Source organism: Impatiens glandulifera, chromosome 5 (assembly GCF_907164915.1).
Source record: "Impatiens glandulifera chromosome 5, dImpGla2.1, whole genome shotgun sequence".
NCBI classification, from domain to species: Eukaryota; Viridiplantae; Streptophyta; class Magnoliopsida; order Ericales; family Balsaminaceae; genus Impatiens; species Impatiens glandulifera.
The window spans coordinates 48,070,987-48,088,498 of record NC_061866.1 but is presented as its reverse complement, the minus strand read 5'-3'; the positions used below and the strand labels follow the sequence as shown (position 1 = coordinate 48,088,498).

At 29.4% G+C, this 17,512-nt stretch overlaps 1 protein-coding gene across 1 annotated transcript; it reads right to left on the bottom strand.

Moving 5' to 3' along the window:
* Nucleotides 1–218: 218 nt before the first annotated feature.
* LOC124938303 (fimbrin-1-like) lies at nt 219–5,457 on the bottom strand. The gene is made up of 15 exons (XM_047478723.1): nt 5,278–5,457; nt 4,993–5,106; nt 4,725–4,901; nt 4,411–4,649; nt 4,151–4,322; nt 4,020–4,058; nt 3,848–3,916; nt 3,641–3,757; nt 2,936–3,147; nt 2,530–2,685; nt 2,031–2,230; nt 1,637–1,794; nt 1,364–1,460; nt 967–1,058; nt 219–871 (listed from the first exon to the last, which is right to left on the bottom strand). The coding sequence occupies exons 2-15, from the start codon at nt 5,077–5,079 to the stop codon at nt 530–532; spliced, it is 2,157 nt and encodes a 718-aa protein (XP_047334679.1). The 5' UTR covers nt 5,080–5,106; nt 5,278–5,457; the 3' UTR covers nt 219–529.
* Nucleotides 5,458–17,512: the final 12,055 nt, after the last annotated feature.

Below are 17,512 nucleotides of genomic sequence, written 5' to 3'. Positions count from 1 at the left end.
AGTTTATTATATTTAATCATGCAATTGATTTGTATCACTTTCTTTATAGAAAAAAATGTTCATGCAGATGTGAATATAAAAATCCGACAAAAAGCTTTGTTACCCGTATGTAACAGAGGATCTCATCTGCAAAACATGCATCCTCAAAATGAACGCCCTGATTTAGGATGGGGTCATAAACATGCATCCTCAAAATGAAGAAAAAATCCATCATAATGCTTTGAAAGGTAAAAATCCACAATCTTATAAAAGCCACTTATTATTTATCAAAAAGATTAAAAGAATAACCTACTATGAAGAAAACCATGCAAAAATACATCTTGAAAACCAAAAGGCTATATTATAAAACAACCTATACAAAGTTCTCTCATTTTCAACCTCTTTACTCTCTATATGGTTGTGTATTTTCTTTAACTTCTTTACTCACTCATATCATATTGATCCTACCCAAGTGAAGATAAGGTAGTGTTTCCTCTACACCAATCGCAGCACCAATAAAACCAACCGCAACCAGCTTAACTAGTATAGTTCACTCCTTCTCGACAGAATCCCCATTCTCAACTTTATGATCAGCTAACAATCCATCAAATTCAACACCAACTTGAACAACCTCATTCTTACCATTGATGTCCGTTTTTGAACTGACTTCCTCATCATCAACTGTATTGGACCCTTTGCCGGTCTCAATTTGTGAGGAGACTGTGATGTCAGAGGCCGAATCATCGATATTCGAGTTCGCTTCGTTCGCGGAAATGCTGTCTTCGCCACTCACGGAGGGTGTTGGTGATGATTCTGATTCACCCGTCGGTTGCTGCAGAAGACTCCAGTACATGATGCTTGCTGTCAGAGTAAGGATCATCTTTTGGTTTACCTGGTCATGGAAAAAATGAAGATATTGCAGTAAATTACTTTTGTCAACTACAAAAATAGGGTAATAAATGTATCTAAAGGTTAACTTCTTCACACCTCAATGATGTCCTCAGGCAGCAAAAAGATTGAACACCCAAGCTTTCTTGCAACGCTGATGATATATGTGGCGTTTAACTTCTTTTCGTCATCTATCAAACAAGAGTAAGTAAGTCACAATTTTATTATTTACCAGTTTGTGACAAATTTGGAAACACGTTATTCCTGGATCTCAATCCGGATCCGGATCCAGATCCTCTATTTTTAAATCTGAATCAGGATCTAGATAGAAATCACCAATAAATTTAGGCATCTGTGTCTTGACTTCGTTTTGTTTTCCAAATGGGGTTAAGTGAGATTGATAGCAAGTTTTGCAGCCTTTGTTGTTCAGTTCATAACTTCTCAAAAATAAAAATAAATAAAAGACAATAATATTTTGTGGAATAGAATTTCCTACCAGTTTCACCCTTGGTGACGAGGTTCCAATTAACAACCCTTGGTTCAACAGCGCTCAGAAGTTCAAGGAAGAATAACCCATTTGACAGGCTCTTATCCTGAAACAGAGATGACGGATATTATTCAACCATTTGACCAATAAATAACAATGCTAATGCTATGTTTTTTTAGGGCAGAACTGGAATTGGTGTTCTAAATCCAAATCTTTTGTTTGTGATGGCTTTTCTAATTCTAATTACAATTATGCACATCCAAACATAACTGATTTCCTTACCCTAAAGCTTTCAATCTTGGATGTTCTTCCCGTACTTTTGACTTTCTTATTTGCCCAGTCTAGGATATCAGCATCAGTGAATTCCTTCCCTTGAGAGCGGGATCTCAAGTTCTTCAAAAGTTGAAGCATATTGAACCTCATCAACTGCCATAAGAAAGCTGAACAGAGAATGCAGATTATGTGAGAAAAATTTCATATTTTTTCCTCTCAAAAGTTGACACCATCAATTACTTAACCCGATGGTGTGAAAGAAATTTAACTGGCTCTAAAAAGATTAGCAAGAAAGCTAAATGAGATTCTGAAACACAAATTCACGTCAAGGAAAGCATTGCACAATGTAATAAAAGGAAAAGAAAAAGGGAACCAACATCCAACTCTCAAGGGTGTGCATTACCAAGTATAAGCTTCTGATTGCCATGAACAATATCATTTCCAGCTACATTCACCAGGGAGAACTTTAATTGCTTTCCAATCTTAATAACCTGGTTGCAGTTCTCCACTTTTCTGAATGGCATTTTAATAGGAGGTTTTGTAGCTTGCTTCCAATTGACTGTTTCTGGGGAAATCTTGTCTAACACTTCCAAGAGGATCCACCTGCACAAGTGAATGTGAAAAAGTTATCGATAATATTTACCATACTATTTACTTTCTACAGTTATCGATAATAGGTTTTTATGAATATGTTTGTTTTACAAAAAAAAATTGTACTCCTGGTGATGAGACAACTGTCCCGTGTTATAAACAAAAAGAAAATTGAAAACTTTCTTTGTTTGTTTCTTTTCCCTCTAAATTATTTTGCTAATATTGGACAGATGGCCACAAAATCCGAGATGCCCAAAAATCTAGGAACCAAAAATTAATCATGCTAATGGTTATGGGTATTGGAGAATTACCCATTTCTCACATCCTCGAACAAATTATTAACATAACTGGCAATGCCAAGAGTATTTATCCAAAGGCGAAAGCATCTCTCTTCTCTGGATATTTGTTCATCATCTGTCATCCTCTCTGCAAAAGAGATTTTCTTGTTGTCCGTAGATAGGCCATTCCTGCAAAATAATTAGGTATCAGAATATATCCCTAATTCCAATCAATATTCAGTAGAGAAAGAGAAGTAACTAATTAAAACCACAGACCCATAAGAAACATCCCTATATTATTAAACGAACCAAGAACCTAATAACAACAGGAATAACTTCGCAATCATCAGAATATAATAGTTTCAGTGTCAACTAGGAAATAGTAAACAAATAGTACCACAAATTCTAGTTAAATTGACGAAAGAAAATAACATCACACCTTTGGTGGAATATTTGTGCAACAAATGCAATATTCAGATTTGTTGATCCTTCAACAATGTCCTTTGGTGTTAGATATCTCTTACAGTCCATTTTCTCTGCATGCTCAAGTACCATATTAGCCCTTTCTGTTGAATCCTTGACATCCAAAGTAGCTGGATTGCAATGTTCTGGTGCAAGGACGTTAAGTAGATAGGCATAAGCTTCACCATCCTGAAATGAGACATCGTTTCAGATCAGATAAAATATATTATAAATATATATAAGGAATCTATTAACTGTACTGACTTTTAGTACTGTATAATCAGATAACAAGAGGTTTTAACTTAATGCAAAGGGATGCATTAAAGAAGACTAACTAGAACCAAATTGGAAAGGGAAATGCAGAAATTTGAAATTAAGATCAACTACGATAAGAAGAGCAGGAAATTGAGGACACTGCAGAAAAGGTTACAGCAATTTGGTTGCGGATCAGAACGATTACGAGAATATTGATTTAAAGAGTTCGCTTTATATGATGATTCCTATAGTTTTTTTTTTTTTTTTTTTGGGGGGGGGGGGGGGGGGGGGGCAGTAATGTAATGTACTTGTTATCGAGGCTTATACAAGTTTTAATATTTAAAAAAAATGCATAATCAGATAACAGAATACGTTGCTTTTCTTTGAGGCATAATCAGATAACAGAATAGATGGGTTCTCCTAATACCTTCAAATCTGATGAGAAATTTGCAACAGTTTTCTCATAGCCTGCTTTCTTTAGATGGAAGTTCATCCATTTCAACAAGAGCTTCTCCGGGCCTAACCCCATAAGTTCCTCGACATCCTGAAAATTTACAATGCATAATGCTTTAACACTAACTGAAGCTTTTTCTTACAAATACAAAAAACAAAAGTACAGATTCATAATTCATACATTGTTGTCTTCCACCAATTCAACAAGCTGTGGTGTCTTCCTGAGATTGAGATCGGCCAATAGTTGGATCTAATAAAGAATTGAAACAACAACAAAAAATTATCGAAAAATGTCATTTTCATTCTCAACATTGTAAGCCAGTAATTGTTCAAACTTAAATCCAAATGATTACCTTTATTATTTGACTTATCAACCCCATAACCAAATGAGGCTGCAGAAAAGCATTGGAATGAATCAACTTTTGGATTTATAGCTCAAAGTATAAATACACAGTATATGCATGCAAAAGCTGAACCAACTTACTCTTCCTTCAATTAAGTCCTGAGTGCCAATGTTGACTACTGTGCAGCCAATGGCTTTGGCAGAGTTAAGACATAGGGTATGATTCTCATTCCTTTCCCAAGGATTTAATACTTTTTTCGTGTTAATAGCCCGTTCATCAATTGTGTTCGGAACAGCAACATTGATAAGCTTACTGCATCAACCACATTCAACATGTCAAAGTTCGAATCCTAACAAAAAACATACAGAAGCAGCACAATGCAGATAGATGAACAGTATACCATAGAAGAACTCCGTCTTTTGCAAGTTCAAATAAACCATTTGAAGCAGTATCAATTGGAAGAAACTGTTTAAAAAACGGATCATCCCTAAGATAACTATTAATATGTGCAACATAAGATGCTTTCTCCGATTCACTAATAGTGTGAAGAAGAGTCGTTGTTGAAGCCTTGAGGAAGGACGAAGCATGCTTAGAACCACCCAATTTTACCGCAGCTCGAGATTGCATATTCAAATATGTCTACAAATGAGAAATAAAATCATTCAGATTTCACCTACAAAACAATCTTTCAAATCCAAACGTAACTCGTCTCACCCTAAGGAATCCTTCAAAATCAACGTCGGCATTCAGATCCGAATCAACATTGTGATCATTCAGAATCGCGTGTACCTCCTCTTCTTTGAAGGTTTCACTCATACTCTTCAGTCTCATAATCAACGCTGGTAGATCTCCCACTGTAACTTTTCCATTTTTAGCCTTCATCCATGAGAACTACAAAAACAAAAACAAGCCAAATAAATAAGATAAACGCCACGCCAATTAACTTCATCAACATCCAACGACAAAGGAATCATCGGATTACCTTGGATTTAAGACTACGAAGTTCAACCTGAGTGAACTCACTTTGAAGCAATTGATCAGAAACCAAAACACCTCCAAAACCAGACATCTCAATTCACATCAACCAGGAATTAATCTAGAAAAACACAATTCCAAAATATACTTCAGATCAATACACAGCTTATACAGAAACAGACGAAATAAACTAGAAAACGAACGGCGAACGTAGTTCCAACTCTTTCACTAGTTAAACATCATTAACAGGTAGCCAGATATGAACAAATGATCCGTAAAGAAGAAGACGCACCTGTTGAAATCAGACTCTGAGAGGTTGCCTTGTTATTTCAGTTTCCTCCTCCAGTTTGAACGCTTTTTACATACAGCAAACGGCGGACCTATAGTTTGCTTCGTTGAATGGCAAAGAGAGATATAGATATAGATAGATACAGAATCAATGGAGAGAGATATAGAGAGAGAAAGAGAGATATAGAGAGAGAAAGAAAGGTTGAGTTATGTGGACACGCCGTGAGTGTGAGGACTTGAAAGAAGACGAGACGGTGTGGAAACCGGTTAATAGGGTATTGTCGTCTTCGATGAACGAAATGCCGAATCGGATTTTAAAAATATTACACGCGCTCGAGTATAATATATATTACACTCGCTGCCACATGTACACAACTCATCGTTAAGGAATCCAACTGTACTGCCACGTCATTAATCGTTGAAACGCGCGATCATGTAAAAGGATTAGTACAAATGAGTCCTTAAATCAAATTAATATATACATTAAAATAACTACTCATTTCAATAGAATTTAGTGAGTTGTGTTTTCAATCATTATATAACACAAGTTTATTTTATAATTATTTATTCTTACAAATTTAAATTAAAATAGATTAAAAATATTAAATTAATATATCAAACTATTTTAAAAGAGAAAAAAATGTTAAGCAATATACTAAAAAATAATCAATTTTACTTTTTAAATATATATATATATATATATATATATAAATAAAGTTGATTAAGTACAAATATAACAAACTTTTTTCTTCTTCTATAAATCATAATTTATGAAATTCTTAATGTTACGAGATTAATTTCAAACATCATAAAATACAAATTTTATTGTATCTAAATTAATAAAAAAATATAAAAAAGAGGTTAAAGATGAAATATATATATATATATATTATATATTACCTTAATAAATTATAATTTTATATACAAATATTTAAATTATTTTTTATTAATATTTAATTATATAATTTAAATATATTGAGTTTATTAACTAATATAATTAATATATAAGAATATAATAGTCAAAATAATTCAAATATTAGTACATTAACTTTAGATGTTTTTATTTGATAATTTAATTTTTTATTTTTATATATTTAAATTATTAAATATTTAGAATTCAGTAATAAGATCTTAATTTTCAATTTTATCAAATAATTGTCTAGATATGTAATTGTTAATTATTTATTACAATGACTCATGATTGAAGTTTTCATGCTTGAATTTTGTTTGGGAGAGGCCATGGTTATTTTTGAATGCCTTTTATCTTTATATTTGATCTCATTATAACTTGTATTTTTTTTCTTTGTTGACATAGGATTTTTTTGCACTTTTTGACCTTTTTAATTAATTTTGCTTGCTAGAAAAAAATAAAGAAAAAACAATCTTAAATGGTGATGTTTAAGTCGGTTTTTTTAGATTGGTTATTATAATGGATTACACTTGATCATAAATATTTTTTAGTGCATTTGATTTTAAAAGTAATCAAATAATCTTTCAAATAATGTTTGTTTGGTGTTTGAGTTCTATTATAATAGTTTTGATTTATCAATCATTAATTAGATGCATTACTTTCTAGCTTGTTTGATTTTTTTTTTTTTGTTAAATCATGTTGTATTTTTTTTTATGTCTTAAAAGAAAAAAATAATCCAATACTTACAATAACTTCCACTAAAGTACTACCACCTTAACTTAAAAATTACGTATGACAACTAAGTTTACTAATATAGACCAACTTAGTTATCATGTGCAAATTTTAAATTGAAGTTATAATGGTTTAGTAAAAGTTACAAATGAGAGAGTGTGAGATAGAAGTGTTCATTTTAAGGAGTGGATGATAGCTTGTAATGGGGTGCTAAATTATTGACAAGGATAAACTAATAATGTGACCATAAATATTATAGGGATGATTAAGTGAAGCTTGAGTTTTATTGTATTAAATTAAAATATGACTTCTATTTATGAACAGATTTCAGAATCATAGTTGGGTGAGCTTGAAAAAATATTAGGCAAGCTTAAAAATATAACGAGAAAATTATGGATAAAAGTAGGGGTGTTCAACCGGTTGGTTAACATGTTAGCTTGTTAAATGGTTCTAATTAAGTCCGATTTTACCTCTTATTTTACAAACCTGTTAATCGATCAATATTAATATCGTTTTTACCGGTTCTGGTTCTACTGGTTCCAGTTGGTTCCAGTCGGTTAATCGGTTTAACCGTGAGCTGATAATTCAATTTTTTAAATTAAGTATTAAATTTATATAATTATTTTCAAAACTCTGGTAATATTATGTTATTTTTAGGGGTGAGTCGATATGGTATACCTTATAGTTTTATTCATATCTTATATCTTACCTAAAATTTCGATATGTAAAAAATGCATACATTTACCTTACCTTGATTTCTGTATACATTGATTTTGATATACCTTAATTTTGGTATACAAAAAATTCATACCTTTATCTTACCTTAATTTCGGTATACCTTAATTTCGGTACGTATCGGTATTATACTTTTGATACCTAAAAAACATGTTAACTTAAAAAAATTAATTTCATCGATAAGATAAAGATTGAATATATTGAATAATATTTCAGTATAATTATATTTTGATATTATTCAAAATTATATTTCTATATTTAAATTAATATCAAATATATTTAATTATTTCCTTATAAGTATTATATATATATATATATATATAAACTTATAAATACTATTTCGGTATATCTCGATATACCAAAATTTTAAAAATCTCATACTTTTACCGTATTAATAATTTTGGTATGTATCATACCTTACATTTTTTTCGGTATACCTTAAAAATCGATATTTTTGATATATTGCGGTACAGTATTTTTGATATACCTTTAATATCGGTAATTTTTCTCACCCCTTATTCTTTAATTTTTTTGTCTATATTATATATTATATTATTGTTATAATGTAATATATTATAATAATATTTCATAAATATATTTAAGAATATGTTATAATATATTGTATTATATTAACAATAAAATATATTTTAAAAGTCTCCCTTCCTAAACTATATAAAGTAGATTTATTTTTTAAAATAATTTTATACAAATTATATTTTAAAATAATTAATATATATATTATTAAATATTATTTATAATATATTTAATATTCACAAAATAAAAAAATAAAAAAAGAAGCTAATATAAATTATAAAATATAAATATATAATTAAATTATTACCGACTGATTAAATCGCTAGAAAAATAGTTCAACCGAAAACCGAACCGTTTAATCGGTAGAACTCAATTAACCGGAATCGTTATAATCGGTTAACCAATAAACCGGTAATATGAAACCGGTAAGCTATCCGTTCGGCTATCGGTTTTTTTCGGTATTTTTGCATAACCTAGATAAAATAAGAGTAGATAAAGGTATAATTTATTTTTTTAGTTAGATAAAAAAAATAGTATACTAAACTAAAAAATTAAGAAATGATGAGATAATGTTATATTTGTAACTACAATAGATATACTCTGATTTTATCTTCGTAAGTTATTCAACAAACAAAAAAATGAAGTATGCTTAACTTACTATTCATGCTTAACAAAAAAATGAAGTATATATATAATAAATTAAATACTATTAATACATTTATCCTCCTTAATCATATTACTTAATTTATTTTAATCAATAAATTAACACCAAATCAATATTTTTTAATAATTCAATATTTATTCTATATTAAGGCCTAGACGTCATTAAGACTCATTCTAGTTTTATTTATATAAACTTTGGATTATTTAAAATTTTAATTTAATATTGATTTTAAGAAAGTTATTTTTTTAATAAAAAACTTAAAAGATATTAGTATATAATAATAAAATAAATATAAAAATGGTGGTAATATTTATGTTTAGAACGGTCAGATGGGTCAATTCATGGCGAGACGGGCATATCCATCAAAACTCATCGTTTGACGGGTCGACGGCAGGTCGGTCCACCATCCCGACTGGCTGAAAATCCCCAACCCAAGGTGGGTTACGGGTTATACGGGTCAGCCTGCGGGTTGTCCTCTTTTCCACTCTTCACTTTTAGGGACACAGTTTATAATTCTTATCATTGAATTAAAGAAAAGCAAATTTTTTTTAATATTTGACAGCATTTTCCAACGAGTACACACATCCAATCGCAATCCAACACCATTATCAATGTTACCAACTACTTGTACATATTCTTGAAACTTATTCATTCTAGTCTCTGAACCTTTAACATACTTGACCGACTCTCTAATTTTACTCAAAGCTCCAGTGACAACTTTCAAACCTTCTTGAACAATTAAATTCAATATATGAGCGGAACAACGAACATGAAAAAACTCACCATCGCACAATAAACTATCATGCAAAAAGAGTTGCTCTTTCAAATGAACTTGCATAATGTCATTACTAGATGCATTGTCCAATCCCCCAATTCTTCAAGAATTCAAATAATTTAGCAGCTAATTCAACTCTTGAGTGTGGAGGAGGCATAGGAGAAAAGATCTTGTTGTTCTATTTTCAATCACTGTCAACAAAATGGGCAGTCAAACAAATATACCCCTCACTAGTACATCCTGTCCACAAATTGAAGTTAAACAAACTCTGTTTTTAATGGTAGCAAAAACATGCTTAAGTTTCTCTTTCTCTCTCATGTAGAATCGGTTAATATCAGAAACAACAATATTTCTAGAAATAAAAGCACCATGATGATTTACATGCTTCATCCAGGCTCTAATACTAGAATACTCAACAAATGCAAATGATAAATCATGTCTAATGATTGCACAAATCAGTAGCTCATGTGAAATCTTTTAGTCTATTTTTCTTAGACTTCATCTTTCCATCTTGATCAAGAATCATTTGTCATACGTCGTGAAACTTCAATTTGTTGCAAATTTAACATGACGCCACAATGTAGAAGTCCCGTAATATTCACCCCACATTTATATTGTTTTTTGCATCCATTACATTCAACTTTTTCTATATTATCAATACCCTTCATTTTCTTAAAATACATCCAAATATCAGAATGCTCTCTAGACTATAAAGATGACCCTTCATCATGCTTAACACTTTCAATTCATTAACATCCAAATTAATACCTTGATTTTGATAGGAGTCCATTTTAAAAATGAATTTGTTATTTAACAGAATATTAAGTTTCAAACTTTCAGTGTGAAGCTTTTGAAACTGAAAACCAAGTTTGAATCCACGAACCCTTGAAGGCGAGAACAAAGAGAAGAAATGCAGAACAAATAAATAGTCGATGACCAATGGGCGAAGTATTGAGTATTGACTGCTGCGTCTAGAACCAAGTTTGAATCCATGAACCCTTAAAGGAGAGAATGAAGAGAACAAAGGCGGAACAAATAAGTAGTCGGCGACCGATGGACGAAGTATTGACTGATGCAGTGCTGCCTGGGAGAGAAAAAAAACTATAACTATGCGGCATATGTCTATAAGGCTATAAATCAAATTAGATTTTTTTTTCAACCCGCAGGCCAACCCAAGCCTGACCTGCCTAGGCTCACGACCCGAGCGAGTTGTCCCGTATAGACCCAATTCCAAATGGGTTGCTAATATTTCAACCCAACCCGTCTAAATTATTTGACGAAATGAGCTAACCCAACGAGCCTAACCTAAATTGACGACTCTAATGAGAATAGGCACGCCACGAACACACGAATGTACACCAGAATTGACACATTCATTTTCTACCCATTTCATTTTTTAAACTACACACGGTCCTTTACATCAACATTCTCAAACTATTCACATTTTTTTAATTAATATATTATTTAATTTATAAATAATATATAATTAAAATTAAACAAACTAAATTAAATAATTAAAATAAAATTAATTATATAAACATTACGAAATATATATTATTTAGTCTCTTACTTATTCTCATTTATGATCTTAGGTTAACATGACTTTTATTAATTAATTAATTTATTTTTAATTATTTAATTAAATTGAATAGTAATTTTATTTATAATATTAATTATATTAAATAACAAAATTAATTCTCAAATGAGTTCCATTTTTTTCTCCTTTAGTTATAATTGAAGATATATTTATAGTTGTATTATTTATATACCAAATTATTTAAAAAATAATCTTAAGTCACTCTAAAGTTTAATAACAAACTTTACTTAACAAAGTTAAATAATTTATAAAATAAAAACAAAAATATCTCCTAATAAATGATTTATAATAATTAGGTGGGTAGAAATTGAATGTGTTGATTTGTGTGCAAATTTGTGCTCTACTTGTGTTGTGTTTATGTTGGGTCTGTATTTGTGTCATGTCGATTTGTGATTGTGTCATGATCGTATTAATTTGTGATCGTGTATCGTCTCATGCTGGTGTTGTGTCTAACCCACGATTCGAGTAAGATAATATTGTGGCTTTCCATACTAATATCGTATTAGAGTGTTCTGGTTCATATTTACTCAACTCATTGTGCAAGTTTGAATGAAAATTCTTTCATAATATCCTCTTCAATTTGCCTTTGGTGGTAGCAAGTGGGGTTTCAGGTCTATTTGTTGAATCAAGTACAAATGCATATATCATATGTACAGGTTAGTTTGCACAATGTGATATTCTGGTGCGATATACAATTGACAAAATATGCAGTTGAAGTTTGCTTTCCAAATATCGATCTTTAAAACGATTCTGATATTGCAAATGTTTACCCAAATAAGGATGATTTAGTTCAGAATTCACCCTAAATGATTTGTTAAACATTTTTTTTTTGTAAGTATAAATAAATTTATCTTTACAAATTCTTCACCGGCCAATACTAGTTTGATGCAGCCAATGAAAACAACTAAATTCATAACCCTGTGGGTTATTCATTTACAATTAATAACAAATTTAAATATAGAATCACAATTTCACTTACTTTATAACATTTGTTGTATTGTTTGTGTCCTTATTTTAGGGCAAGTTAGGGGTGGTTGATTAATGGTTATTCAAATAACATTTATACATCAAACAGGTTCTTAGCTAGTCATTAACCCAATAATCCACATTTTCATAAAGCAATTTTTGTTTCTTTTAAACTTCATATTGTTTACTGTTTGAATTTGAATACAAATTTTCGATTTAACTTTTAGGTTAAGATTTAAACTCAAATACCACTCCGAAAACTGGATTCATTAGATATTAAATAAGAAATAAATTTCAATACTTAACATACGAATTTAAAATTGATTTGGGATTAAAATTAAAAAAATGAATTTGGTTCAGTTTTATTCGAATTCATTCGAATTCAGTTCGATTTTTAAATTGAGTTAAACAATAAATTCGATAATCAACCAGGAACATAAAAACTCGAATAACCTAAAAATCGAATTGATGAACCGCTCATACATAGTCTGAACCAACTCATCAAGCCCCCACGTGATCCTATAAGTTTCCATTTGTGAGAAAAAAAATCTCAGTTGATAATTTGTATACATGTGGTACTTGATGAGTGGGTTTAGTAAGTAACATGTAGGATCGAATAATATTTTGCCTCAAAGTGGGTCTTTAAGTTTTTGTTGCAGATTTTTCAAATGACAATGCGTTGGCTTATTATATATGACACGTTTAATATGTTTAATACGTTTTGACACGTTTAACATTATTTGATATGTTTACATCGTTTTTGACACGTTTTTGACATTTTAATACGTTTAACACGTTTTGGCACGTTTAACGCGTTTTGACAAATTTGGCAACGTTTAACACGTTTTTGACATGTTTAGAAATATAATTTAATATATATAAATAAATAATTAACATAAGTGTGTCAAGACACGATTTTGTTAACACGATGACAAAATCTAGTCGGAATAATATGAAACACAAATTTAAACACGAGTTAGCACAACACGAATAACAAGACACGAAAGAGTCCGTGAATCATAATAATTTGAGTGGGTCAATATACGATACGACACGAATAAGATTGAGACACAACACAACACAACACGGCACGATTAAGAGTCTAACACGACTTGCCCGCGTCGACTACGAACATTTATGCACAATGCTCATCTTTATATTTATATTATATAGGCTTTTCTTGACTAAAGTTGATTATGTGTCTTCTTCAGATATCAACTTCCTGAAAAGTCTAGTGGCACATAAACTAGTCAGAACAAAGTTGGTTTTCCGTTTTCTTGGTCACAAGGAAATCGAGCCATCGACAAAAATAACTTATGAATCCCTAGTTGGAAATGAAAACCATAAGTTTGTCAAGAAATTTGCATCAGCAATTCTGGTTCCCAAGAATTATATTTTGCTTCAAAGCGGGTCTTCAAGATTTTGCTATAGATTTTTCAAATGACAATGTGTTGGCTTATTATATATGACACGTTTAATATGTTTAATACGTTTTGACACGTTTAACATTATTTGATATGTTTACACCATTTTTGACACGTTTTTGACATTTTAATACGTTAACACGTTTTGGCACTTTCAACGCGTTTTGGCACTTTCAACGCGTTTTGACACGTTTGACAACGTTTAATACATTTTTTACATGTTTAACAATATAATTTAATATATAAATAAATAATTAACATAAGTGTGTCAAGACACAATTGTGTTAACACGATGACAAAATCTAGTCGAAATAATATTAAACACAAATTTAAACACGAGTTAGCACGACACAAATAACAAGACACGAAAGAGTGCATGAATCATAATATTTTGAGTGGGTCAAGACACGATACGACACGAATAAGATTGAGACACAACACAACACAACACGGCACGATTAAGAGTCTAACACGACTTGCCCTAGTCGAATACGAACGTTTATACACAATGCTCAACTTTATATTTATATTGTATCGGCTTTTCTTGAATAAAGTTGATTACGTGTCTTCTTCAAATATCAACTTCCTGAAAGGTCTAGTGGCACATAAACCAGTAAAAACAAAGTTGTTTTTCCGTTTTCTTGTTCACAAGGAAATCGAGCCATCGACAAAAGTAACTTATGAATCCCTAGTTGGAAATGAAAACCTTAAGTTTGTTAAGAAATTTGCATCAGCAATTCTGGTTCCCAAGAATTATATTTTGCCTCAAAGCGGGTCTTCAAGTTTTTGCTGCAGATTTTTCAAATGACAATGAGTTAGCTTATTATATATGACACGTTTAATATGTTTAATACGTTTTGGCACATTTAACATTATTTGATATGTTTACACCATTTTGACACGTTTTTGATATTTTAATACGTTTAACACGTTTTGGCATGTTTAATGCGTTTTGACACGTTTAACACGTTTGACAACGTTTAACACGTTTTTGACATGTTTAACAATATAATTTAATATATATATATATATATAATTAACATAAGTGTGTCAAGACACGATTGTACTGACACGATGACAAAATCTAGTCGAAATAACATAAAACACAAATTTAAACACGAGTTAGCACGACACGAATAACAAGACACGAATGATTATTGAAAATGCTAATTATTCTAATTTGGTTGTTAAACATTTGATCATTTAATACAATTAATGACTTATTTCCTTTATAGAGGAGAAATTGGGAAAATTGTCTTTCCTTTTGAGGAGGAAGCAAATACCAACTTTGTGTATTATGAAATTTAATTAGTAAAATCATGATTTCGCATTTTTTTTTTCAAATTCTGATTGTATTTTTAATAGACTATTTTCATCGACGTGAATTCAAAATAAAATTTGGGAGAGTAACGTCTTCCAAAATGTTAAAAACGTTGTTTGTATGGCTTGCCACAACTGAATTGCGAGTTTAGAAAATTTATTTAAAAACAAGATGATTTTGGATCAAAGGCAAATTTTGCAATGAAGAAATAGACACGGTTGAACATATTTTGCTCTAGTGTGAAAATAGTAAGTTATTTTGGTATTTCTTAAAAAAAATAATTACTTTTATGGTTGATAATTGATATAAGATGATCTAATTAAAACATCTCATGTATGGGGTGATGAAAATATTTGATATTTGATTTGATAATTGACTTCCAAATTTGGGAGTTATTCAGATTTTAATTATTCTAATATGTTTGTTAAAGATGGTTAATTATTTCAAATTTGGGAGTTACAATTTTTTAAATTAATAATTTGTGTCTATGATCGATGAGAAAACAAATCAAAGACTATTTATAATCCCAATGAGAGTGGGAAAACTAAGAGGATATTTGTTACGTGGTTTTTGTACTCAGAAATGGGAAAGGGAATAAAATGAAGTGTTTGGTTGATGGGTTTCATTCTAGAACATTGATTTGATTCCCGGATACTCAGGAATCATCCATTCCTCTCTAAATTGGGAGGCTTGTAATGTATTTTCTCTCCCATGATGTCCACTCTCCCACGTTCTCTCTCATAATTATAATTATAATATTATATATATATTTTATTTTATAATTATATTAGACGTTCTTTTATAATTAAAATAATAATTTATTTATTAAAATAAATTATTTCAATTATTTATATAATATTGAGAAATTATTTTAAATAATATAAAATTAATAAAATAAAATAATTATAATAACTAATAATAAAAAAAATATTTTTATACAATCAATTTATATATTATATATTAATAATAAAATTATAATAAATTAATTAAAATATAAAAACTTAAAAATAAAATAACAATTTTATATAAAATAAATATTGAAAAAATATTAGAAAAGTTAGATATAAAATATTTTAATAAAAAATTTTATTAAAAATATTATGCAATGTTATAGTATATATTATTAAATAAAATATTATATTATATTTGATTAATTATTAATATATAATATTTTAAAAAAATTATCTTTTAATAGATAATTTTTATTTATAAATAAAAAAAATTGAATCATTCAATTATTTTTTTATATATATTTAATATATATATATATATAATTAATATAATAAAATATTAGATGTTTATATTTTATTAAATTAGAACACACTTCAATATTTTATATATTTTAAACAATTATAATATAAAAATAATAATATTTTGTATTTTTAATTAAATAAAATATAATAAAAAAATAAAAATATTAATTTAATTCAATTAAAAAATAATATTAATAATTTCTTTTGAAAATATCCAAACACTATCAATGGTATTGAGAATGATTAATACTCATAACCAAACACTACACTTCTATCAATCATACTCATTTTCAATCCACACATCTATCAACCTCATTCCTATTCCGATTCCCTTATTTGAACCAAGCGCCCCCTAAATTTATGGTTGGCATGACTTTTAAGTATAAGGAAGATGTGAAAATTATAATATTATTGTGAGAAGAAAGTTATAATATTATAATATTGTTGTCATAATATTGTTGTGAAAAGAAGGTTGCTTTAAAATTAGCACAATATGACAATAAGAAAATTAAGGCTATATATAGAGATGGTAATGGATATTCGTATACCCAATACTCGTGGGTACCCGATGATTGGGTTCGGGTATTTAAAATCGGGTTTGGGGTCGGGGGCGGGGATGGGAAGTAAAAAATGTTACCCGATTGGGTTCGGGGTCGGGATGGATAGTGTTGGAAACCCAAACCTGATACCCGAATATTAATATATATATATATATATATTGTTAAAATTTAAATAACTTTTCAAATTCCACCTCTTACTTTTAACCATCGTTACAATACAATAAATATAGTATTTATTTTCTCTTTACCCAAAACCATAAGTCACACCAATATCATTCTAATAATTGTTTCTCTCTCATTAGTTATGACTTTTAATCTTCATTTTTTATTTTTTTTCACCTTACTTCAACTTTTATCTTCAACATTCTCTCTAGTTTTGTTCTTCAACTTCTATCTTCAACATTCTCTCTAATTTTGTTCTTCAACATCTATCTTCAACATTCTTTCTAGTTTTTGAGCATCTACAACATAACTATGCAAGTAAGTAATGTTTTTATTTGAGTTTTTCAAATTTCGATATTATTAGTTTAATGTTATTTATTATTTAATAAAGTTATTCTTGTTCTTTAACTTTTATAATCTTATACTTATTTATTAATTTAATATTCGATCTCTATTTTGTAATTTTTTTTTCCGTTTTAGCAGCAATAAAGGTGACATTTCTGTAACTTCTACAAGACTCGCTTCAAGAAGAATGTGTTTTTTTTGTGAGAAAACTGTCTTGTTGATGAATATTTTGAAGTTTATATTTAATTAAGTATATATTGT

Coding starts and splice junctions, on each gene's coding strand:
- LOC124938303 (XM_047478723.1), bottom strand. CDS start 5,079: ATGTCTGGTTTTGGAGGTGTTTTGGTTTCTGATCAATTGCTTCAAAGT. Junction 4,902..4,992: donor TTCGTAGTCTTAAATCCAAG/GTAATCCGATGA, acceptor TTGTTTTTGTAG/TTCTCATGGATGAAGGCTAA. Junction 2,686..2,935: donor GCACAAATATTCCACCAAAG/GTGTGATGTTAT, acceptor ATTATTTTGCAG/GAATGGCCTATCTACGGACA.